Source organism: Orcinus orca, chromosome 16, assembly GCF_937001465.1.
Source record: "Orcinus orca chromosome 16, mOrcOrc1.1, whole genome shotgun sequence".
Lineage (NCBI taxonomy): Eukaryota > Metazoa > Chordata > Mammalia > Artiodactyla > Delphinidae > Orcinus > Orcinus orca.
In genome coordinates this window covers 46501171-46528057 of record NC_064574.1, presented here as the reverse complement: position 1 = coordinate 46528057, position 26887 = coordinate 46501171, and the positions used below count along the sequence as shown (strand labels likewise).

The 26887-nt window shown below is 43.6% G+C and overlaps 1 protein-coding gene across 1 annotated transcript in view; it reads right to left on the bottom strand.

Annotated features, from left to right (window-relative positions):
- Nucleotides 1-26887, bottom strand: part of RALGAPA2 (Ral GTPase activating protein catalytic subunit alpha 2) — a 282968-nt gene that overhangs the window by 129286 nt on the left and 126795 nt on the right. The window contains exons 21-24 of the mRNA XM_004270420.4: nt 25857-26050; nt 24951-25049; nt 24565-24720; nt 2375-2503 (exon numbers count right to left, since the gene is read on the bottom strand). Coding sequence (XP_004270468.2) covers nt 2375-2503; nt 24565-24720; nt 24951-25049; nt 25857-26050 — 578 coding nt within the window. The remainder of the gene's footprint in view (nt 1-2374; nt 2504-24564; nt 24721-24950; nt 25050-25856; nt 26051-26887) is intronic.

Here is a 26887-nt window from a genome sequence, read left to right as displayed (position 1 = left end):
GCATATAGTACGTCCGCAGTCAGTGTTTCTCCCACAGACTTGTTCTTTCGGCCTTCACTAACGGTTCCCTTGACCCACCATATAGTCTTGGTTTGAACCTCGCTGAGGCTGATTTTTTCCCGAGTCGTGTGTGACTCTGTAACCACTGGATACAAAACAATAGCTCCTACATAAAATAAAGAGCTGTTACGCAGCTTTATTCAAAGAACGGAGTAAATCTAGATAATTTTTTTGCCTGGGTACTGGGCCTGTGGTGAGCCCCAATTTACACACAGAAGAGTGAGGCCTGTGCGTCTGTTGCCCCAGGATGGATGACTAGTACCCACAATGCTGGGAAGGACCCTGGGCCTGGCTGGGCAGGGCTGCAGGATGGAGAACGGGAAGAGAATTACATGTAATATCCCACGCTGTGTGCACATCAGGATGCATCCACTCTGCCGCTGGTGGACTTTCGGATCGTCTCTAGTTTGGAGCCGTGATAACAATGTTTGCTGAGCACGATCTTCCCCCACCTCCTGGGTACTTGTGCACGCGTTTCTCTTTCCCTCATGGCCTCAGCAGGCAGATCTACGTAGCAGGAGTCCTCCAGGCTTGTAATTAACAGAAAATTCTGACTGAGCAGGTGTGTCCCTATCCGAACACCTCTCACTAGTTCTCCTACAGTTTTAAACCTCAAGTTTAAACTCAGAGAGTGATTCAAAGTAATTCAGAGTTATTGTTCCTTTATGTAACATAAATCTTACCCTCACATTCTCATATTTTCTCTCTCTCTCTTTCTCTTTAAACAAATGTTTTGGAAGGCCACTTTAATAGCTCATCTAGCCGAAAGATAAATTTTCACAGAGAATGACCACCGTGCATGATATTATCACTAGAAAGGGCGCCTGCATTTTCACAGGAAACTCTCAGAGCAAGTAAGGAAAATTTCAATAAAGTATTTTCCTTCCTATATCCTGTTTTATCAATGTTTTTTCCAAAGTTTTTCAATTTTTTTCCCAAAGTTTTTTCAATGTTGATTTGGATGGTTAAAAGTAAATTAGAAGGTTCCTTGAGAATGATTATCCTACAAAAAGTTTTTCAGAAATAAGTATGAAAAGTTGTCATAGTCTTTACAAAAAAGAAAAACAGATGAACAAATTCAACATTTTCCTTCTTTCTTCCTTCTTTTCACTCATCCATCCCTTTTGCTCCTGTCTCTCTTCCCTCCCCTTTGCTTTTTAATTTACCCCTAGAAGGAAAAGCGCATGAAATACCAGCTATACAAAGCATTCAAAAAACAATTTAATTCAAAACCCAGGGTTGGAGTTTGAATTTGCCCTGCAGTGAAGAAATAAGTAGAATAAGAAAGTAACAACGTGTCAAACAGAATTTAGGTAGCTAGATACTCACACTGATTTCAATAGAAGTGCCTGGCAAACAGTAAAGCTAGTTTTATTTACACCATTTAAAGAAGGGAAAACTGGCTCTGAACAGGTAACAGCTGTACAGAGCACAACTGTGAGAGGCCTTTAAATTGAAATGGGTGAGAGTGTCCTCTCAAAGGCGTTAATACATCGCCCTAATAGTGGAGGTAAAGGTGGAGACTACAGATCAATTCTTTTCGTAGCCCTTAGCGCTCACTTAGTCCACTTGCTTCTCATTTCTTAGTACAAGAATTCTGCCAGAATTTTATGGCATATGAATACAACGATATATATTAATTTTCCGGTTAAAAATTTTAGTGTTCTAACATTTTAAGAAAATATTTTCTATTAGACTTATAACTAAGACTTAATAATAGGAAAAAAACCTTATTGATGATGTACACTTAAAATTCTCTCTTGGGCTTCCCTGGTGGCGCAGTGGTTGAGAGTCCGCCTGCCGATGCAGGGGATATGGGTTCGTGCCCCGGTCCGGGAAGATCCCACATGCCGCGGAGCGGCTGGGCCCGTGAGCCACGGCCGCTGAGCCTGTGCGTCCGGAGCCTGTGCTCCGCAACGGGAGAGGCCACAATGGTGAGAGGCCCGCGTACCCCAAAAAAAAAAAAAAAAAAAAAATCTCTCTTGACCAGAGACATTAGTGTCTGTGCCACCATTTACTGAAAAATGCTAATAAGATTCTAGGAGACCAGTCCTGCCTCTGACTGTGTAAATGTGCTGCACTATTAGTGAGGACATGATTTCTCACACTCTGGCCTTTTGATGAAACGCCTTTCCACTACCAGTGTGTCATCTTATCCTACAATTTCACACGTCAGCTGCCAGGGCATCTACCCGAGAGCCCGGTTTCACGTTGCACTAATGAGTCAACACCTGTTAGGAGTGGAGAAATCTGAACCTTGTTAGCCGCTGTGAAGCCTCCTGGGAGCTGGGATGCTGAGCATTGTCACACTCACCGCCAGCGTGTCTGCACTGAGGACCCTGACGGCGGCCGTGATGAAGTCCCCCACCAGCATGGAGAAGCCGGGCAAACCCAGGGAGAAAAAGCGGGGTGGGCAGTGCCTTACAATGGTATTTAAGATATCCTAGAAGGGGAGAAAAGAAAACACAACTGTAAGTTTCCAAAATTCCAAAGTCATCAGTTCGTCTGTACATATGACTACTGTGAGCTTATCTGAAAGAACACAGACCACGGAACTTTTTCAGTGAAAAGCGTTCCAGGAGATGAGCTGGTCCAGGGGCTACTGTACTCATTTTACACGTAAGAGGATGGAGACCCTACACTGTGAGGTGACTTGTCCAAGACCTGAATTGTGGCATTGGGACTAGACACTCTTCCATCTTCCATGTAGAGGTGGGCTCCTCGGACAAGCTACAGGAGTGCTGAGGTAAATAAATAAATTAAACCTGCAAGCAGCTATCACTTCTTATCTTCTTCAATTTTCAAAAGTCAAAGCACACTGTTCTATTACAAACTCCTGAAGTAGGCAGAGATGGAAACTTGCATTCTTCGGGCAACTCCCGTGTGAAACAATGGGAGTGTGGGTCCCGCTGGGATGGGTCACACGCCAAAGTCAGGTGGTCGGTGGGGCTCCGGGTAGAAGTGGGTGGCAAGGCACGTGTGCCCAGTGCTGCGTGTGGACCATCTGCCCCCAGACACCTGGTGTCCCTGGGTCTGGAAGGGCCTTTCACTGGTGGGTGGCCGGCTGGCCCCTGCCCGCCAGCTCTGTCCTGAGGCGTTGCCTCATTCCAGCCCGTGGCAGACCAGGGCTCTTCTCCTGGACGGCGTTCGTGCCATCCACGGCCAGGCCGCGTCTCTGAAGCCATCTGTGCGAGTGTGTGCAAAGGGGATTAGTAAGAAAACCACAAACTGCTTTTATGCAGTTCTAGGCCAAATGCATTCATCAAATGCACTGAAGTGCTGTAGCTATGGGACTTGTAGTTATATAACCTAGAGTTAGTCACAAAATACAAGAAGCAAAATACCAAAACAACAACAACGACAAAAAGCCCCCCAAAACCTCTGGTTTGTTTTCTCAAATTTCAGTGTAGCTATTTGAAAATCCTTTAAAATAATCCTGATTTAACTTGATTAAATTAGAGCAAGGGATAGCAGTGTGCTCGATTCTAACACATTAAGTCCTTTTTCATAAAAATAACCTTATTGAAGAACTTGTATCTTAAAAGAGAACCTTTAGGTGTTCACAAAACATTTTTTTCTAAGACTTCTTCCTCACATAGCAGGCTCATTTAGCGTCTACAAATCATGCTGCGTGTGTCCTTAAAATGATGGCGCAGTGCTTTATTAGAACTCTTATATGGTAAATTATTTAGCAAGTACTAACTTAAGGTTTTAGCATTTCAGCAGACTTTTTCCTATACCAAAAATAAACAGAGAGACAAACAGATAAATAGACAGATAAAAGGGAGGAAGGAAGGAGGAAAGGAAAGAAAAACCCGAACCACGCTTCCCCCGGGTTAATGTTTAAACCTGCTGTAATCATGTCCTTTGATACATTTCAGCGTCCACATCAACCAAGGCAAACATTCTAGGGGCTGAGCAGATGGACACTGCAGTTTAGAAAGTGTGTGGTCAACTCCCGCTCTGAGCGCAGAACAAAAGATCCACCTTTTTCATAATGAAGCCTCTGATTAATGCCCTGGACTCCTCACCACACACCTGTAATTACTCACAGAGGTACGCTCTGTGCTGGGCCTCGTCTCGGGGTATCAGGCATCAAGGTCTCGGGCAGCAGATGGAAGCACGCTTCTGTTGACATCTGCTGCCACGAAAGGATTCGTGCAAACCTGGCTCGCAAGGTAGTAGAATGCCGTGCGTGGGAAGATTAATAATGCAAACAACCATGATGTTAACTTTGTTAGGTTTGTGTTAATTCCATCTGTTGAGAGGAGGAACTGAGCCTTGAACCGTGTGGGTTTTTAACACCTTTAGCACATACTTAAATCACAGATTTTTCACCAGTGGAATTGAGAGGTTTAATTTTAAAAAAGGGTTTTCTGGGATACGTTTACGGGAATTATGAACTAAATCCTTTCACAAGCTAAAGCCAGAATTTATACATGAAATCCATTTTGCTTCACAAGATTCAGATGCGTCAAGGCAATGAGCTGGAAGTGGGGCATTCCCAGAAATGACTAAGTTGCCACTGATGCTGAAGGCAGAAATGTGTGCACCAAGAGAAAGTCGCAGGCTCCCCACCCCCTGGACCCCGGCCAGTCTCTTGAACGGAACCTGTTTCTACGGGCGAGAAGGTTGGAAAGAGAAGGCAAAATAACAGATGGCTGGCCTAGCCTGCCCGCCACCCACGGAAGGCGGCCCCCAGGAGAAGTGAGGACGCCAGTTACAGCAGCTCTGGGCTGGGGTTAACATGGGGGTTAAAGAGGGGGCTGTATGGCCAGTCGGCCAAGTTAGGGCCATATGCTTGCTTATTTTGCTTATCCACACTGAAATGGAACAACCCAAAGATGACAATCTTTGTGACAACATTTTGAAATTAGGAATAACTGTGGTGCTCGAAGGAGAGCAGCTGCATCTTCCCAGCAGAGGGACGTCCACAAAGGGCTGCCGGCACTTCTGGTAGGAGCCTTCCTGTCCACACACTGAGACCATGGCGATAGCCGGAATCCTTGCGAAAATGAAAATCTTGAGACTGAAGCTTTCTCCTGGGTTCCTGGGGTTTCAGGGAGACCGAACAGGATGGTGCTTCCCAAACACAAATTATTCACGTACAACCCTTATGCTTTTTGTCCTATTCAAGTCCAAAGTGAACATGATTTGTCTGTTTTTCAAAGTAACTCACTTTTTTTCATGTAAATAAGAGTATTCTGGAAAACTCGTATCCTGTCATAAGTAGAAAATAACCCTTAAATCAGTACAATTATGGTAAACCAAGGCGACTGAGTTTTTGCTAAACGTCCCCGTCAGATGGAGGCTCTCCTTGTTAACAGCGTGGTTTGCATCCTGGGTGGAGAGAGAAGTTCTGTGCCCACTCCAGCCACCTGTCCGGGAGTCACAGGGCTGGCAGAGCCAGGGCCATGGCACCCCGGGTTCGACTCAGGGCTATTCAGTGCCCCCTCCTTTGTGATCATGGTGGAAAATGCCTCTGTACTCAAGTCAGACTCTGGCAGAGTGAAAAGAGCCCCAGGCCTGGGGTCAAGACCTCGTGTATGTGACCGTGGACAGGTCACGTCGAGCTTAGAGCTTCTCGTTTCTCTTCCACAGAAGGGACTGATTCCCCCTGGACTTGTGGGTAACGGGAGAGATGTGAACACATGCCTTGTAAACTGAAGAGGGTCACACAGAAGTAAACAGAGTAAAAATAAAAGGGAAGGACTATGAAGGATTTTTACTTTCTAGAATTTACTTTGTAGAATTCCGTGAACTACTATTTTGCTGATACTCAGAAAGAGCTTTTTAAAACATTTCAAAGGTGGTCCCCAAAGCCTCTTAGATTACATTCTCCCAAAAGTTAAAAAACCCTAAAAACTAATTCTCTCCAATAACATCCTTAGCAAAGTGTTACAGCAATTAGCCATAGTGTATATAATTTATAGGGCAAATAATGAAATAAAAACCGGAAAATGCTCTGTTTTTAGATATTCAAGAGTCCATGCTTCTAAGGAGTTCTAGAAGATACCCAATCAAGTGAGTCTGGTAGCAAAAATTAGTTTCTTTTCCACGTTCTAAACAGACTGAAAATAATAAGCAAAACTATAAGCTCAATGAAAAGATGGACTCTAAAATAGGAATTAAGCTTATTCTTGAAAATTGACCAGCATGAAACTCTTTCGCATGCTTTTTGTTCAGAGGAAATAAAATTCAATCCGCAAAATGCTGTAATATGAGGAACGGACCACCAAACTAGTATTTTCCTCTCATTTTTGGTTACAAGTCCACACGCATGCTACACACTGAGTGTGAAAACTGGATTGTAAGATGATAGCTGTGAATTTGCAGCTTATCCAGAGATTCAGGTTTATGAGAAAGTAACTGGTGAGAACATCTGTCTCTTATCACTGATCTTACAAAAAAATCAGGTAATTCAAATAGAGGCATGTTGTTTCCTCCCCTCCAAAGCACAGTTCTATAAACACAAACCACATTCAGCCTAGTAAATGAATCGCTTTAATTGAATGCTATGTACACAGTAACTGGAAAAACCATAAGTGATAAGAAAAACATATGGCGATGGCAACAGAAATTGGTTTATTCATTTTGCATAGTGTTGTTTCTTTAGTTCTCTTATAATTGACCTTTAGAACGATAAATGTGTAAAATAATTTTGTTTATTATGGCTCCAAACCTTCCAACAATTACACAAAATGAAAATTTAAAAGGAAGGATTCATTCTGGAAGCATTTCCATTGTTTACATAATTGCACAGCTATAATTCAGTGCTCACGTTGTTATGGAAAATAAAAAAGGGCCATTACGGGCCATTTCAATTCAAAATATTGCACAGTGGTGTCAAAAATGGGGGAAAATGTTCACTTTAAAGCGGTTTAAAATGGATTAACCCTGTAAACAGAAACATTTCAATATAGTATTCTATGAAATACAAATGTTCAAGAAGTAGCCATCCTTCAGACGGAATTAGAAATGTTGCGACTGTACTTTCACACCAATTACATATATATTATTCACTTAATATTTGCTCACGGCCCAGCAGATGATGGTGGTAACACAATAGCTGGCCATCTGTCTCCCTGCTTCCTCAGAGGACTTGCGCCCTCTCCTCGGAGCAAACAGATCCGGTTATTCCACCGAAAGTCACTCAGACCTTCCAGGAGGCCAAACGGAATTGTTCAGAAATAGAACCCCTGTGTGCAAAGTCACTGGACTCCTCCTTTCACTTTGAAGAAAACGAAAATGTTAAACAATTAATGATTTCATTGCTATTTTTCAGAAGATACCTTGTATCTAGAATATTCTACAGGAAGTTCTTTTGTTTGGGAAGATGGGGACTGTTCGGCTCTGGTTATCCCATTAATCTAGTTAATAGAAAGATCCCGTTCATTCCACACCCAAGTGGAATTACTAATTAGCAGAAGATGTGAAGGCAGAGGAATACTTTTAACACTACCCCTGGATATAATTGAAGCTTTCTTTAACAATTAAATAGGCAGACGTGATCCTGCAGGACCTCGAAGACAAATTTGTAAGTATCAGTTATCGCCTTATTGGCGAGGCTCAGATACGCTGAGTGACAAAAAAGTCTTAGTTACAGGAAGGACAGATCTGAAGAGCCCTCCAAGTCCAAGGCCTGGTGTTCTCTCTTCTGCTGCTGGGTCTCTGCTCCTTCAGAAGCAGCACAGACCTCCTCTACACAGCATGAGCTGCGACCTGGCCTGTCCAGGCTCTACACTGGTTCAGGGAGGGGTTTTTGTTGATAAAAAGAAAGGCTTTATGATTATAGCCCTTAAGAAAAGCACAACAGATCATGTCACAGGCACTGCCCTTCCAGAAAAGTCACTGGAAATAAAAACATAGCAGGACAAGCGTAAAAATTACTTTCAAGGTCTGGGCCAAGGCATACGTGGTACCTGCGATACATTCTCTGTTCAAAAGGCTAAGTGTGGTGTAATCCGTTTGGAGAAAAGGCGGAGATTTTTATACGTGCTGGTCAAATGTTACTTCTCTGGGTGTAACTTCGTTACCAAGGCCGGAAGAAATATGACAGGACAGAGTAATTGGGTTCTGCAGCTGGAGAAACAAAATCACCTCGCACTTCTCGCCATGAGGAATGCTCCGGAGAAGACATGGCAGCATGCAAAGGAGGGAGTGACAAACACAAAACAAACTTCTGAGGGTCGCAGGAGCTGCTGCTTTGACCTTGTGCATGGGATCAGTGACAGAACAAGCGGGCAGATGGCAGAGAAAATCACTGCAACCCTCAAGCCCTAAAGGAGAGCCTCAAATATTTTTTTATGATTGTTCTACAATTAATCCCTCATCTGTGAAGAAAAACTCAGCTCGCCTTTAAACTGATGAAGACTGACTGATTGCTTCAGGAAAAGGGGGAGACTGATTGGTTAACTGATTTTAAGAAACACTATATGAATTTTATCTGATACTGGAGTTGATATGTTACTGCATTGTCTTAACTGCTTCTTTTTCTTTTTGTTATTTGTAAAAGCTTTAGACGTAATTTACCTTTAATAAAATTCACGCTTGAAAGTGTACAGCTTGGTAGTTTTTAACGTATTCATAGAATTGTGCGCTGTCACCACGATCTAGGGGAGACAGGCAGGGAGGTGGCAAACCCATCAGGAAATCCTGGCACATTTATGATTCCACAAGACGAGGGACACTGTCACAGGGTCATAGAGAGAAGTGACTTGCCAGCTGCCACCCGCCCCCCGCTGCCCCAGGCCCTGGAGATGCCTCGACCTGCCTCTGTAAGGACTGTCTTAGCCGTGACCCTGATAAGCTTCAAATCTGAAACATGACAGTTTGCACAACAGGCCGGCCTAATGAGGCTGGTGCAGATGCTCCAGAGCAGTGATTAACCCCTCGCGACGAGACTTTAGCAAGTGAGGGCTTCAAGGAGCTGCTGCTGGTAAGTGGCGGGGGCTTGGTGGGGGGGCGGCCTGGAGGCTGCGTTAGACTCGCGTGCGCACAGACCACGCGCTCAGCTCGCTGGACATGGACTCCATACTCTGGAAGAGGGTCCACCGCCCCTGACAGCCAAGACTGCGTAGAAAGGCATCTGTGCCTTCCAAGAATTTACCAGGGGACGGGGGTGGAGTACAGGAGGGGGTTGGAGGATACTAAACTCTGCTTTCTCTGCGGCAACTGGCTGCTCGTTTCAGAAGAGGCCAAACTGAATCAGGTCTCTCCACTGTCTCCTCCGCCCCATCCTCTACAGCTCTGACCATGTTCTGCAGCAGAAGCAGAAGTAGGGAGTCACGGCATCATCAATAACAAGATGGTTAGCAATGTACAGACGGCGCCTAATCACGCGAGTACCTACAGAATCATTAAGGTAGTAATTACCCCATTGAGTGAACCATGCACACGTCTAATTCATGTAGATACCAAAGAGTCGGGCAGCCATACTGTTCCCAGATTCACTGTTCATCCTGTCTCAGGACTACATCAGCTAGAAATATATTCTTCTTAGGATACTGAAAAGAAATTCTTGGAGGAAACCATAGGCTTAACACACTCAGGCACCACCCAAGGCCGTGGCAAAGGCGCAGGGCAGGTATAATCGACATCCCCCCTGATGCCAAGCAGAATAGTTCCTCACCCTCACGCTGGGACCCGCTAGAACCCAACCCACACTCCTGTTATCTTAGGACAAAGTACAGAAATCCAGGAGGGAAAACACATCTCTAATGAATCTGGGTGGCAGTGTGTTTACCTTGTTCCTTTGGGACCATAAAAACTTAGAGAAGATCTAAAAGGTCATCATTCGATCTTTCCATTTCACAGACATGGAGTAGGAGGTCGATCAAGGCCAGAAAGGGCCCAAGGTTTGGACACAAATCCAGGTGCGCTCCTTGTCTTTACTGGAAGAGAAACTGTGAGCCTGTGGTCCATGAGGCACCAGTGGACACCCGTAAGCAGCGAGACTCACACGTGGAGCACAGCACCACGTGCAGGGCTCTCCAGTGCAGATTATTCTTTCAACTCATTCACTTTGCCCACGAATCGCCGAAAAACGCACATGTATTTTTAAAGCTATACTTTCAAGTGAAATCAACAAATGGCTGCTGTGGCTTAAAAATGTGCTTCTGGAATGTATACAGTAGACATGCAGCCCTGACTGGCACGGAAGTGCAACCACAGGATGGAACCGGCTCAGAGAGTACGACCTTCTGAATAAGAAGGAGACTTTGCCAAGCATTCTTCCTAGGAAACTGCTAGAAACGAACTCTGTGCGTGTGTGCGCGTGTGTGTGCGTGCACAGGCACGGGTGTGGGGAGCGGGTGGTTGGAAATATTCGGTGGAAAGACACCAAGAAATTGCCTAGGGTTGCAACAAGAAATCGAGATTTGTATTTTTCCCTGAAAATGCAGAGAACCTACAACAGGTGTGGCTTCTGTGTTCATTTACCTGTAGCTTCAACTCTGCTTGCAAGACCCAGGGCTTCTGACGCTGTTAAAGCCCAGCGTCCAGTGCGTCTACCCCCGCCCCCTCCTCACCTGCTGGAGACGAGATGCCTGGTTCTCAGGCCCGCCTGGTGCTGCTGAGATCTGCTGGCTGTCTCACAGCCCATGGCCAGGAACAAGTTAAAGACGAAAAACTATTTCTGTTGGAGCTTCCATGTCTTCTGGTGTGTTCTCACACCAGAAAATAAAAAAACTTTGGAATGTGATGATTACTCACTCTTTTCATTCTATGATAACACAAAATGCATGTTTCTTTAATTTGCTTCCTTAAAAGTAAAATTATTCCACATGCACATAGGAGCACAAATGAGGCTTTCAACATTTTTGTGTTCTGTTAAAAAAAAGAAAAAAAAAGAGGACAACCCGGTGGTCATTCAATTCCGGGAGCCTACAGACCATCCCGCCAGCATTGGACAGAGGACAAGAGCTGTCCAAATTGGTACCATTTTCGGTTTCCGCTTGGGCAACAGAAGTACAACTGCTACTCCTTCTGGACATAGAGCTCCCAAGAATAGCTGAGATTTGAGAGAAAAATCACCAGACGAGCCAGCTCCATCAACCCGATTCGGAAGAAACCTCAGGCCAGAACCACTGACAAAGAAGCAGTATCAGCGACCCTGAGACCCAGCCCGGCTGTCCATCCTGCGACGGAGACCATTTGGCACAAATCCCAGCAGAGCAGAACGGGAGGGAATCAGGCCACCCGGAATAATTAACTGACCTCTAAGGAGTCGACACAGGACTCATCGCTTCAAATTCCAGGAATACCCGATCAACATTTAAAAATTAATGTACGAAGAGAAAGCATTTTGTAAATTCTAAAGCCCCATACATCATGGCTATTATTAAATTACAGCAGCATTTTGAATCGTAATCTCATTAAAATATTAATTTTTGAAGGATTGATTGAAAATTGACTTGAAGTAGACTGGATTAAAAATCTATTCATTAAAAAAAGAGTCTGAAATGAAAGCCAAATCATTCTGATAATTCCAGACAAAAACAGCTAACAGTAAGTTGACAAATTTCTCGCGTGCACACTGGGCTTGAAGGTACATGGCAGCCGCTGTGAGGGGTCTGAGGCAGAGTAAAGCAGGGCCCCTGCCTCCAGCAATGTCCTCTAAGAGGCAGGGAACAGTGATGTACAGTTGAGAGTGAGGCCAGACCAAGAGCACAGGGATCCTCTGGGGAACAGCCAGTACTCCAGGGGGATCCAGGAGGGGAGGCAAATGGGTGACCCAAAGGCACTGGGTCTTGACAGGAGCACCACACTGCACACACTCAACCCAAGGCTCAAGTAAGAGAAGGGGGAAAAAAAAAAAAGGTAGGTATTTTATTTTAATGTCTTATTACTAAAAGGGTCTCTCGTGTTAATATTTCTCTAGCCCACATATACCTACCAAAGGATATTTTTCCATGGAAGAACAAAAGAAAACTGTTGTTGATTGTCTTCAGAAAACAATGTTCTCTCTGAAATGTGTTCCAGTAAATAGCGTTAATAGCTGAACAATCTGCAATTATTACCCTGCCACTTATTGTTATGTGTTAAAAAGAAATCAACAGACAAAAAGAGATTATTCCCCACAAGAAGAGCACTTTCTCAAAGAAACAAAACTTGCCGTTTAAAATGCTCTTCTTGATGTTATTTCATCGTATCCAAACCCAACCTTGATGGATCGTAAATCACAGTCATGACTGAAAATCTCTTACATTCAAAAATCACTCCCTTCCAAAGGGGAGTTAAAGCATCCCTCGCCGGAAGTAACCATTTAGTACTTGAAATGGTCGAAACCATCTCTTTCTCGACCTCTGATTTCTTCTCTGCCTAAAGAAAAAATGTGAATTTTCTTAAACATCTTCGTCAAATTCTAAATGGGAAAAGATGATCTTCTAGGTCAACAAGCGATATTCCAGCCACAGGGAACCCCTTCTGCCATCCAGCACCAGGGCCTCACCGTGCTCACTTTTCCAAGGCCCCTGAGAGAGTCGTAAGGACCCCACTTCACAGGACAAGAACCTCAAGCTAGAAAAGCCCGTGTGGTCACCGACGCAAGGAAACAGGGACCTACACGCAAGGTCAGGGCTCAAGCTCCACAGCGGACATCCCTCTCCCCAGGCTGCCCGTGTGGCGGCCAGGCCAGGTGGCCTTGGAAGGACTCCCCAGAGTGTGAGAGGCTTGCAAACCCCAAATCGGCCACCTGCCCTGACTGAACTGGGGCCCCAGACATTTGGAGAGAGCGATCATCTGTGCCTGCGGGCTGACTCTGCGCCACGCAGTCTGTGCTCTGGTCACCTGTTCCCTGTCGGCTCCCGGGTGGCCTGCGTGGGTGAGCAGAGGACCCCACTGAGCCCCCAGCCCCTTCACTCACGCCTGCAGCGCCACCCCTCATTCAGACTGCGCTCTGGGCAAAACACATTGCAGATATTTTTCGTTGACTCTGAATTAATCGGCTCACTCCATGTTGTACTTCTTCAAAGTAAAAAATAAATGGGGGGGCTTCCCTGATGGCACAGTGGTTAAGAATCCATCTGCCAAGGCAGGGGACACAGGTTCGAGCCCTGGTCCGGGAAGATCCCACATGCCATGAAGCAGCTAAGCCCGTGCGCCGCAACTACTGAGCCTGCACTCTACAGCCTGCGAGCCACAACTACTGAAGCCTGCGAGCCACAACTACTGAAGCCCACGTGCCACAACTACTGAAGCCTGCATGCCTAGAGCCCATGCTTGCAACGAGAAGCCACTGCAATGAGAAGCCCGTGCACCGCAACGAAGACCCAACACAGCCAAATATAAATTAATTAATTAATGAAAAACTAAATAAATGGGGAACTTTACCAGCTCAACCGTAGGAAACTGCACCCCCCTTTTTGGAGAAAGTCTCATGTTGGCAATTTCCATACAGTTCAACCTAAAACACTTGCCTCTCTTGCTTTAGTCTCCCTGGTTAAACCTTCGTGTGCTTTCACGTCCTTGGTTACACTGAGAGCTGCCTTTCATCCTCTGATGCCTGCCAAGCTTTGTGGGTTAATTCACAGGGCCTCGTGGCACCTGAACAACTTCTCTTCGAGGACAGGGTTTCCCAACCTCAGCACTGCTGACACTTCAGGCTGTGAAGTCTCTGCTGTGGTCCTGGGTGCCTTAGGGTGTATGACATCCCCAGCCTCTACCCACTAGATGCCAGTGCAGCCCCCGCCCACTGTGACAAACAGAACGTCTCCAGACACGCCCAATGTCCCCGGAGTCCCCACGCATCTCAGGAATCACTGTTCTCCCATCAATGTGGGTGAGCTCCCCACTGCGCAAGGTCAACGCCTGCTTTGAAATTGACGGAGCCGAAAGCTCAACCGAAAGGTCCAGCTCGGCTGCCACGGTCACCGCTCCTCCCCGGGACGCATGTGGGTTAAGGAGCTCTCCTGTTAGTCCTTCGACGCTCCGTCAATTGACACATTGATGGAGTGCCCACTCTGTCTGGGAAGAGTCTCCGAAGGAAGATTCTGGTGACTTGGGCTGCAAGAGACCACAGCAGAGTCTCTTCCAGAGAGACCTCAGGGCCAAAGAACGTTTTCTCCGCTGAAAAATGCAGGCCAGCTTATACATTACATGGTAAGTGTATTTAGTAGGAATAAAATCTTTTAATTTTTCACATATATTGCGTTGCTATTATATTGCATTTTTATTTAATGTATTTCACGCAGTACGTGCTTATTAGACTCTGATGGCTAAATAGAGATAACTCGTATCCTTCACTGATAGCATTTACTTGAAAGAAAGTCTTGACATCTTCAGCTCCGAAAGGGAAATCAAACAAAACTCTAGTGTCCGCCTCTCCGGTGGACTTCTCCTCTCTGGGCCACCCCCCATGCTATCACCTTACACCTTTTAAAGCTGTGGAACAAGTTCGCTGCACACGTGTTACCCTCATAACCGAAGCCTCCGCCATCTGTTACCTTTCACATATTTCCACTTTCCTTACTTAGGTGTCAGTGGGCTCGGTCTGCAGCTTAATGAAAATAATTACTGGTTTTACAACTGGAAAGAGAAGGAAAAAGCTCTCCAGCCTGTTATTTTGGTGCAGTCATCTATCTTAAGTCTCCATGGCCACTGAGAGCTGAACAAAGTTATAATAAAATCTTCTTTGATGAAACTTGACTAATCTATGGCTTGTCCATTCTCACGAAACCTTCTGGGGAAACACTCAGGAACCAGTGGTTGTTACTTGATGATAGAAGACTAACTCTATGATACAGGCTACATTTCATCACTCTGAGTTTGTACAACAAGCACATGATAAGAATTATTATTCACTTAACGATACATGTCAAGAGAGGACTGACATACACTGCCTATCCTTATATACGGTCTTCTTCCGTCAAACCTAAGTCAAACTTGAAAGGTTTGTTTATTGCTACAGTAAACTCTTATTTCAATAAAAGATCATTTAATTTGACTAAAGTAAATTCAAACTAATAGGAATTATATTTTTAGAAAAATAAAAGAGTTTGTTTTTAAGTGTCTAATTACTTTCAAAACCAAACAGTAGCAAAACTGGCTAACATAACACAAAATAACTGAGACTTTTAGAAGTTCTAGTTTAATAACTGTAAATAAATCTACAGTTTGCACATCATCCATCTGAATTCCGACAGGATTAGAAAACACGTTCTCTTACGTGGAGAGAAAATGTGCCTGGAAATCTTTCCCGTACATGTCTACTTCCCAACAGGCGAGAATTCTTTGGGGACACCCCTGGCTGTATCCTGACACACCTGTGGAGCCTGCCCTGGTGCTGCGATGTCCATGCTGAGGAGGGGGTCCCGTCCTACCCTGCCCTCACCTTTTCTCAATTCATCACCTTGCCTTTCTGAACCAACGTATGCTTTGAGAGATCATGAGAATAGTGTCAGGAGACCTTGTCTTCTCGGGCCACTTACCACTCAGTCCGACACCCCACTGGTCCACGATATTCCACACACAAAACGCACGTGTACACAAGTATATATATATGCACACAGACAGGTATACACACACATAAATAAATAAATTCACACACACACATAAACCCTTGTTGGGCCCGCGTTACCTGGTCCCTTTCTATGCCTGTTGCCATCACTCTCTCCTGACCCTAATCCGTCCCACAGAACCACTGTGCCTTAAACTTCTTCACGTGCTTTTTGGTCGTGCTGAGTGTTGTGCTCAGCTCCCCGTTATGTGTGGGACGAACGTGGCCCTGAGCCAAGGCTCTCTCCAGTGCTGCCTGGATCCTCGTCCATGCATTGCGTCCAGATACGTATGTGGCACTAAATCAAAACCACTCTGGTCATCGTTCCTCCAACACAGCCCGTGAAACCCCACCTGCTTCTTGTCCTCCTAACCATCGTTGAAAATCCTACTCAAATCCCATCTCCCCTGTGAGCTGCCTTCAAGCCGACTGAGCTCGAGGGGTGTTGAGCACAGTTCCCTCCCTGCAGTGAGTGTGTGTCACTCACTTGGCCCTTTTCACAAGTGGATGGATATCACGGATACTCATTATTTGTGGGTCTCATACCACTGGATATGCCCTCAGAACTGGACTAGATCTTTATTGGGGTGGGGAAGAATATTCAACAGGAAAAGATTATTCAAGTTTTTACCGTATTTGGGAAAGGACAATGTGACCCTAACAATAAAATGCCTAACAATAAATCAGAGGACCCAATAATGCTCAAGAGAGGGCCTCCGAGGTCCTCCAGTCCATCTCATCCACTTGACCACCTGTGGTCAGGCAAGGTCCCCATGGCCGGCAGGGGACAGAGCTGAATCTAGGGCCCAGGTTTGTGAGTTGCCAGTACGAGGCTTGTCCTCCATTAAAGTCAAAGTTGAATATATTCTGAAGCCATAGGATATCCTGAAGTCTTGGTATATACATTTCCCCATTCTTAAAAACCTTAGGAATAAGGCCTGGAATTAGTCTTTTTTTTACTCATTGTACAACCCTACAGTTTTTAAAAATTGTATTTCAGTAAAGCTTTTAAGGTAAACTTCTAAAGTTCCTCTACTGATACACGTTAAGGTTATTATTTAACCCTCTAAATATCAGTTGGACCTTTAAATTTATAAATATGCACTTTGTCCTGCTAGCATTGAATTAAAATCCCATGAATTCAAACCTTGGTAAAAATCATTCACTGTACAGAAGTACTTCAGAGATGTATTAGAATTATTTCCTTGGATAGGAGACAAATCAGGTCCTTAATCGGACATGTAATTCTTCACTTTTTCTGAAGCTGAATGCTCATTTATGTTTAGCCTTAAATATATTTATAAATTTATGTATATCTAACATACATCGTTCTAGTTATATCTAAATTTCCAGCAAAGAACAACTCTCTGTCTGAGAAAAGGTGATGCAATTATTACGTATCACTGCATGATACAGGCTGTCTGGGGTTATTAAAAGAGTCAGGTATGGCCAACTTACGAGTGTCACCCCTGCACCTGGCTTTCATGGCTCACCGCGGAGTCTTATGCTCACTGAGGGCCCCCTTGGGATCTTTTTACAAATGTATGTTTATTATTATATTATTCCATCATATACCTCATGAGAGGAGGTTGTAACATCCGCTAAGAAAATCACAAACTACTTTGACTTCTGTGATAGAATATCACTCTATACGTGATGTTTAGAATTATGTTTTCTTTAACATTGGTGGGGAAAAGGTTCATTAAAATATGAAGTCGAATGAAAAGTTGAATTGAAATGTAAAGTTGAGTGAAAGCAAAATGTTCCTAAAACAAGTTAAATATTCTTGGCTACAAAACAAATTAAAGGGGAAAACAAGAAATGCTGCAAGTGCCTTTAGCGCCTGAAACATGGAGCTGTGTGGAACCCGTACCACCGGTGCCTCGCAGGGCATCACTGGTAAAGCCAGGTCCTTACTTGCAGACGACAGATTCCCCTCACTGAGACTGAGATGAGGGGGGTTTCTACCAGGGTGTTAGAGGGTTCACAGGATGCTGGAGGACCCACTCGGGAACCCTGCACAGCCAGGCACCCAGCCACCGGGAGTGGTTCCCACGGGGTCTCAGCTGCCAGTGACACAGGTGCCCGAGCAGCAGCCCCAGCACAACTGTCCCGCCCCCGCCCGCTGTCCAGAGCCACACCGGGGCCCCTGCTGGGCCGGAACCTGGCTGGATGTCGACTGGGCCGCAAGGGTCCAGCTTTCCAGCATCCATCCCACAGAGGGCACGCTGCCTAGGGCGGGGAGCAGGTGGAAGCGGAGCCAACAGCCAAGGACACACAAGAAACAACCGAGTCACAAAAGGGTAACTGGAGATGTCATTCCTTGTGTCTGACCCATGGCAGGGGGAGGGGTTACTTCTCCCCATGGTCTGAGATTCCACGATGCCTAGTTACATTATTTTACTCAAATTATTATGTTTAAAAGTAAGAAAATATATGGGGAAGGGGAAAAACATCAACACCCTAAGATATCGGAAAAATAAAACGGGCTTGGTTGGTCGAGGGGCTGCTGTCCCATCCCTGTCCTCAGTGTCACTGCGAGGGCTTGTGCTCACTGAGCGCTGTCGCATCCAGGCCCTGAACTGAGTGCGTTACACGCTCTGCCCCCTCAAAGCCTCCCGACGGCCCTCCAAGGCGGCACTCTAATTACCTACATTTGCAGATAAGGGAGCCCAGGCACAGTGAGGTCAGATCACCTGGCTCATCAGAGGGACACCAAGCCTGGTGCTCAGAAAGGCTCAAAGCCCAGGCTCTTTTTGTTTAAAAAAATTTTTATTTATTTATTTTTAAAGAGCAGGTTCTTATTAGTTATCCATTTTATACATATGTCAATCCCAATCTCCCAATTCATCACACCACCACCCCCCTGTCACTTTCCCCCCTTGGTGTCCATACATTTGTTCTCTACACCTGTGTTTCTATTTCTGACCTGCAAACCGGTTCATCTGTACCATTTTTCTAGATTCCACATATATGCGTTAGTATACGACATTTGTTTTTCTCTTTCTGATTTACGTCACTCTGTATGACAGTCTCTAGGTCCATCCAAGTCTCTACAAATGACCCAATTTCGTTCCTTTTTATGGCTGAGTAATATTCCATTGTATATATGTACCACATCTTCTTCATCCATTCATCTGTTGATGGGCATTTAGGTTGCTTCCATGGCCTGGCTATTGTAAATAGTGCTGCGATGAACATTGGGGTGCATGTGTCTTTCTGAATTATGGTTTTCTCTGGGTATATGCCCAGGAGTGGGATTGCTGGGTCACATGGTAATTCTATTTTTAGTTTTTTAAGGAACCTCCATACTGTTCTCCATAGTGGCTGTATCAATTTTCATTCCCACCAACAGGGCAAGAGGGTTCCCTTTTCTCCACACCCCCTCCTGCATTTGTTGTTTGTAGATTTTCTGATGATGCCCATTCTAGCTGGTGTGAGGTGATACCTCATTGTAGTCTTGATTTGCATTTCTCTAATAATTAGTGATGTTGAGCAGCTTTTCATGTGCTTCTTGGCCATCTGTATGTCTTCTTTGGAGAAATGTCTATTTAGGTCTTCTGCCCATTTTTTGGATTGGGTTTTTTTTTTTTTTTAATGTTGAGCTGCATGAGCTGTTTATATATTTTGGAGATTAATCCTTTGTCCGTTGATTTGTTTGCAAATATTTTCTCCCTTTCTGAGGATTGTCTTTTCGTCTTGTTTGTAGTTTCCTTTGCTTTGCAAAAGCTTTTAAGTTTCAATAGGTCCCATTTGTTTATTTTTGTTTTTATTTCCATTTCTCTAGAAGGTGGATCAAAAAAGATCTTGCTGTGATTTATGTCAAAGAGTGTTCTTCCTATGTTTTCCTCTAAGAGTTTTATAGTGTTGTCTTACATTTAGGTCTCTAATCCATTTTGAGTTTATTTTTGTGTATGGTGTTAGGGAGTGTTCTAATTTCATTCTTTTACATGTAGCTGTCCAGTTTTCCCAGCACCATTTATTGAAGAGACTGTCTTTTCTCCATTCTATATCCTTGCCTCCTTTGTCATAGATTAGTTGACCATAGGTGCATGGGTTTATCTCTGGAAGCCCACGCTCTTAACCGTCACCTGACATTATCATGACTTCACGTGGTGAGGGCTCAAGCCTGTAGCTGGATGGTCACCTCGGGGTGGAACAAAACCTATTTCCCCACCTGAGAGAGGCCTCGTGCTTTTTGGTTTGTTGCAAGTCACGATAATACAACATCATAGATGAAAACGACATAGACCCACATTTCCCAAAATTTCTATATGCAAATTTGCAACAATAATTTTGCATTGATGTAAACTTTGCACTTAAAAGTGAATTTAACTTTGATGTATTTAACAGACAAATCGCATTAAGACATTAAATCTGTAAGTCATTGTTAAAAAATAGTTTACTTATTTTAAGCAAAGAAAACTTTCCAGTCTTTGATATATGTTCTCAGAAACATAAAAATAAAATTTCTTTCCTCAGCTGTCCTTTTCCATTTCACACATATTGATCTCTCCATATGTTTTAAATAACGATGAAATTAATAGGACCTGTATTTAATAAATCCAAATCCTTTCATGTCCAAATATTTTGGGGGAGACTGAGGTGAAAAAGCTGCTTAAATATTAGGAGAAACCGGGAACAGCTTTGGAAGAGAAGCAGAAGGCAGTGGGGAGCCGGGCGGGCCACTGGGGAAGGTGTTTGCAGGCTGGGGTGGGAGGAAAGTCTGGTAAGGAGGATTCGGAGGTGGGGCAGGACGGAGGCCAAAGCCCAGCGGAGACAAGAAGGAGAAGGAATACGACCAGGGCCTGTTTGTTTGCACAATGTGAGTCGGGTGAGCTTATCTGTTTGGTGTGAGTCAGTGGGCAAGGCAGACCGTGTGGAATAAGCCGGGCTGCCTGTGAATTCTCACAGCCCTTTTCATGTGTGGCACTGGGCAGACGTCCTCAATACCTTTTGAGCCTTAGCTATTTATACAGCAGGTTGTGATATTTATCTAACTGAACTGCAGAGAAGAATTGATGGGACAACATCATGAGTTCCCAGCACACAGTCTGGCGCTGGGGTGCTGGGGAAATTAAGACCCTCCGTGCACCCCCCTGCCCAGTCCCCCCCCAGACACAAAGCAGCAGGACAGAATGAAGCCAGCTGGAAGACCCCTTCACAGGCAGTCTGGGCAGTCCTGCACATCATCCTGAATCTTATTCATAATTTATAGTTATTTCCGAAAGTTTTTATGATCCTAAATATTTTCTAAATCAGTAACAGAATGAAATTTTTAAAAGTTCACAGTCAAGGAAGAATAAAGCCATTTCAAAGCGTTTTCTCAATCATACTAATAAACTGTAAACTTCCACTGTACACGTACTGTGGGAAATACTACTCGGTAAGGCCCCTGTTTTATCTATGACATTGTTGAGTGACTGGAATAGCTAAAACTGGTCCGATCGGGCTTCCCTGGTGGCGCAGTGGTTGAGAGTCTGCCTGCCGATGCAGGGGACACGGGTTCGTGCCCCGGTCCGGGAAGATCCCACATGCCACGGAGCGGCTGGGCCAGTGAGCCATGGCCGCTGAGCCTGCGCGTCCGGAGCCTGTGCTCCGCAACGGGAGAGGCCACAACAGTGAGGGGCCCACGTACCGCAAAAAACAAAACAAAACAAAACAAAAAAAACTGGTCCAAGCAACATTGAGAACAGTTGGTTTGGAATATGCTACATTTTGAATTCTGGCTGTTTGCTACACGTATTATTACTTTCTAAAATATAGAAATGACTGTATTTATTTAAATAATTAATTTGCTATTATATTAGATGAAATTGTGATTTTATATGATTGTAACACAACACAATCATACCTGTTTTACAATTTTTTTCTTTTAACGAGAAGAAATCTTCAATTACTATGAGCACTCTTACGTTTGGAATAAAGATATTTCACATTTTAGATCTTACTTCTAATTCAACACTTTATTAGTCACCACTGGCATGATTTTGCTACTCTCAGATCTACGAAAGCATCTGTAAAGCGGCCAGGCCACAGCACCGAGCTCCCACAGCGCTGGGTCTCCCAGCGGTTCTAAGGCTCAGTGTGGTCCATGAACCAGGCAGCCGAGAGTCCTGCAGACAAGGGTGCCACCCAGAGGCCAAAGGAGGAAATTCACTTTGGATTTTGTTGGAAGACAAAATTATAAATATTAAAAATCTAAAAATGATTTGCTATTACTTATTAAAAAATAAGGAACATTTTAACAAGGTTCTCTCTGCAGGAACGAAGGCTTTTAGTGCCAGACTACGTAGAAGTGTAGCTCTTTGAAAACTCTCACAAGATGGAAACAGCCCTGAGATGGTCCGAGTTGCAGGTGCACAGTGCGTCAACTAAAACATTGAATTTAACTCTATTCTCTAGAGCAAATGCTTTCTTTTCTTATAATTAATATAACATGTGTTTCCAGAAGTCATGTAAGTTCTGGAGCAACCACCATGACCTGTTTAGACATGTGGACCAAAAGTTAAACTAATTACCGGAGACATTTCTTACTTAAATGAGAAAAGTTTCTTTCATTAGAAAGCCTTCTGTGTAATTTTCTTCTGGCAAAGGAATAAAGTTTATTTAGAGTAGTTCTGTTTGGCAGACAGTCAGGGCTTCTAAAACATATACCAATAATTGTTAAGGTTAAAGCAAAACAGTCAATTCTATGAAACGCATAACAACTCAAGCTTCTAATGGTCGAAACAGTAGGCTGATTAGAAAATAGAGATTTATGATATCCCCGTTTTCTCTTAGAAGTCTGAATGTTGGGATTACTGCTAGCAATGGGCCATCATTTAAGATTGACACATTTTACAGTGAACTACAAAAGATCAAACTTAACCAAAAATAAGGGATACATTAAACGTGAAAATTATTTTAAGTATAAAATTTGAAAACTCCTTTTTCTACACTGTAAAATCCCATTTTTTAAAAAAAAATTTGTTTAGGTCTTTATTTAATTTGTTACAATATTGCTTCTGTTTTTTCTAAGTTTTGGGTTTTTGGCCATGAGGCATGTGGGATCTTAGCTCCCCAACCAGGGATCAAACCCGCACCCCCTGCATTGGAAGGCGAAATCTTAACCAGTGGACTGCCAGGGATGTCCCAAAATCCCATTTTTGAAATAATGTTTTGGGTACTCAAATGTTATACAGATTTCATCTCATTTTATTGTTTCATTTTCACTACAACACAATTTAAAATAGAAAGAGGATTCTAAACACACCTCCTTATGTGAGTTTCTGGAAAGCTCATTCTAGAAATACTGCTTACAGCTGACTTCTAATTTTTTTTTAAATTTAATTTAATTTATTTTTTATACAGCAGGTTCTTATTAGTTATCTATTATACATATTACTGTATGTCAATCCCAATCTCCCAATTCTGACTTCAAATTTGTTTTTATTAAATAAGAAGATTCTACAGTTGATTATCATTTCCAAGTAGAAGTTTTTCCTGCAAATCTTAGCAAAATACTGCTTTAAAGTACAGCGTTGTTAACTAAACCTTCCTCTCTTGGTTCTGTCACTGAGGGATCTCATTATTATCTGTGAGTTAATTCTCTTCCCTATTTCTACCCCTTAATCTTCCACATGCCCTGAGTTGCATCATTCTGTAAAACATGCTTCCGTCCGCAATGATGGCTGCAAAATATCTGAGCAAGGAGTACAAACAGGTCTACTTATGTGTCTCTATTTCTACATTTGTTTAGGAAATAAACGAGCCTGTGCATCTAAGTCCAGTCTCTGCTCTACAGATGTCCATTGCACACTGCTGGAATTGGAGCGAATATGACAGAGACAACTCAGTAGGACAGAATGGCTATTACTTCAGAAGAAAAGTTCAGTGACTGAAGCTTGAAGTGTTTATCAGGGAATATTTTACAAGAGTTTTAAACAGGGCCCAAGGTAAGGCTGGCAAATCCAAAGAATGACCTCTTCCATGTATCAAAAGGTCCGTGTGTCTGCATCATATATTCAAAGCATCAAATAAAGACAGAAAGGATGGCTACTTGGTAGTTCACAAATGATTCAAGTTCACTGGTAAGTATCTACAATTTAAAGGGTAAATTCTGAAACACTCCTCAAATCTCTAATCAGTCAAGAAGACTTAGTGATAAAATTAAATGCCTTCAAACCTCTTAAACCTTTCCCTTTCCTTCTTCCCATCTCCAGTGCTACCATCTTAGTTCTCGCCATTTAAAAAAAAAATCTATATTTGTTTAATCACTTCCTAATTAACCTCCAGGCCCAGCCTCCTACTCTACCCCACTACTGTCACATCTCTAAATCCATCCTCCAGATAGTGTCCAGAATAACCTCAGGCTTCACAAATCAACCTCTTCACTTGCCTGCTTGATATTCAGACAGCAAGTCAAAAGTCAGTGTTCCTGCGGGTCCAGGTCCTCTGCCCACCACCAGGGGACTTCCAGAGGGAGGAAGGCCGAGGGCTACAGGCTGATTGCTAGTGGCTCCTTTGGCCCTTCTGTTTCAACTTAACTACCAATCACATTTCTTTGAGAGACTCCTTATCAAGAGATGTCAGGATCCCTAATCTATAGGTGAGGTTGTTCACAAAAACATCCTAACTCCTAAGACAGTAGCTTTCGAACATTTTTAAATGACCAAAATCATTTTCTTCATACAATAGCTAATGTAGAACCCCAACAAAAAGTGGGTGAGATAAGTATTTTTGAGGCTGACAACAGGCAGACGTTAAATGATACATAACTGGACAGGCCAAGGGGTAAAATTCAAATTTGGCTGGTGAAATGCAGAGTCAGTGGGGAGAAGCAGCTCCGGTGAGACAAGTCAGACTTACATTTCTGAAAGGCCGCTGGTGCTGCTGGGTGTAGAAGACGCGGAACTAATGAGGATTTCAACATTTCGGAGGTACTTTCATAAACCCCAATTTCACCTGCAAAGAGTGACATGCACTTTCCGAACGACAGGCCACCGCGATGGTGGAGTCCCAGATACCTGGTCCTCGCTGGTTAGTCCCAGGTGCATGACGAGGTAAAAATGCACCAGGAAGTCCGAGTTGGGCAGCACGTCCTGGCGTCGGGTCATCATGGCGCAGATCAGCTTGTAGGCTTGGAGTTTGCCTTCCTTATATGCATCGGGCAGCGTTGTCGCCTGCCAAGGAGACGTTTAGAGATTTAATCAACTCCAGATGCAGATGCATTTTGTCCATTCACTTACTTTTCAGTTTTCCATAAAGTTGTTTATGGAGATGTGGGATGTGCTGGCTGGAGTGAGATCCAGCCTGTCCTCAAAACATGCAGTCTTGGGCAATTACATTTTTTAAACTCAATTTAGGAAGGAAGAGGAAATTACAATAAAGGAATAAACACATGTTCACTTGCCTTAAAGAGCCATGATGCAAACATTCTGAGGGGTGGGATCAAGGCGGGAGGAGACGGAGAAGACTGGTTATCCAGGCTTATTGCTAGGTTATCCCGTATCTAATTCACAAAGAGGAGACTTTTAGGGAAGGCAACACACAGTTTATCCCAATGATACTTCAGAAACGTGCTCCATGGTCAAACAGCTGCTCCCAATTAAATTTCTATAAGTTGAGTGAAAAGCTACAACATTTACAAGTGTTTCTTTTATCACGAGGTCTACTGCCTTTTTGAACTGTGTGGTGGTTTTAGATCTAATACAAAACAAGGGCATTGTTTTTCCTTCAATCTTAATGCCTGGAGAGGCCTCCCTGAACTCCAAATGATAAGGAATGGTTTCACAGGTTATACTGTATAAACACGAACTGTGTTTTTGGGAAAAAAAAAAAAAAGTACTAGCATGGGGAAAATGTATGTTGTAAACAAAAACAAAAAACTAGAATGAAAATTGTATGGACTCTAAGACAGTTCTTTTATAAAAATATGTTTATCCACAGAAATAAGATTATATATTAATATTGGTTTTCTCTGTGGATGGTGAGATTGTCTTCTTAGCATTTTTCTACATTCTTCCAATTTTGTACAATAAAACCAGTATCACTTGATAAAGAGAGTAACTAAAACTAGTGTATAATATCCCATTCTTTAATATCCTATAGTAACAGTCTACTTGCACATTAAACGAAATAACTCTTAGGCATTTATAAAATGACCAAACTATAAGTATTATTATTTATTCTTGGATCGTCAAACGTACTTTGTCTAAACATCTAAACTTCTGATCAGAAGTTACGTGCAACACAGTTTTTATGTCAAGTGATAAGGCAATGTTCCCGTATTAGAATAAAAGGTGATGGCAGGACTTACCTTCGCTAGCTTGTACCAGAGTTCATAGAGATAGCCAAACACTCTGGCATGGATCTTGGGTGACTGGATATTATTCACGTCTCCAAGGATTCCCAAGATTCTTCGCCATAACACGGCGGCCGAGTCTGGGTGCCAACCCGTGAGGGTCCCCCCAGCGATTATGCTACAGTCATCAGCAAGGCATTCGCTGCTATCTGTGGGGAAAGATGTGTGTTAACCCTGTAAATGCAATTTTGATTTCATTGTTACAGCCTTTTTTTCTGTCATGCAAATTACCTGTGCTTGAAAATTTACGTGTTCAGAGTAAAATAAGATGAAGTATGGAATGGCTGACAACTTGGAAGGACAGAAGGACAGAAAAGTGGGCTCCATGAGGAAAGGTTAGATGATTCTGCTCCTTTCCAACTAAAAGGACAACAGCCCAGAGATGACAGAACAGTTCCTGGAGACCCTGTGAAGGGCTTTATAAAGCAGCAGGGGGGTGGGGAGGAGAACTTGAGCACGATAGGTAGGGAACACGGCCATGAAAAAAGGTGGCCGGGGAGGCCTCATGGCTGGAGTGACATTCGTGGTGGCTGTTACTATTCACTCAGGTTTATGGGGGGGGTTATATAATTTGCTTATAATAAATTTTACCCTCCTTGGATTCAAGGACTTGTAAGAAAGGTATACGATGGTGTAACTGTCACCACACACTGCCACCATAATTGATACGAAATAGCCCCTTCACTCCACAAGTGCCCCTTCACAGTCAGTCCCCTCCCCGAACCTCTGTTCCAGACAACCCCTGCTGTTTTTTGTCCCTACAGTGTCCCTACATCCTGCAGTTTCCAGAATGTCCGATAAATGGAACCCTATAGCAAGCAGCTTTTCTGTCTGGTTCCTTTCACTTAGCATAATGCGTTTATTTGAGAGATTCATCCACGGGGTTGTGTATCCACAGGTATGATAGTTTATCCACTGACCTGATGAAGGACATTGGAGAGTTTCCTGGTTTTGGTGATTATAAATAAAGCTACAATTGCATACAG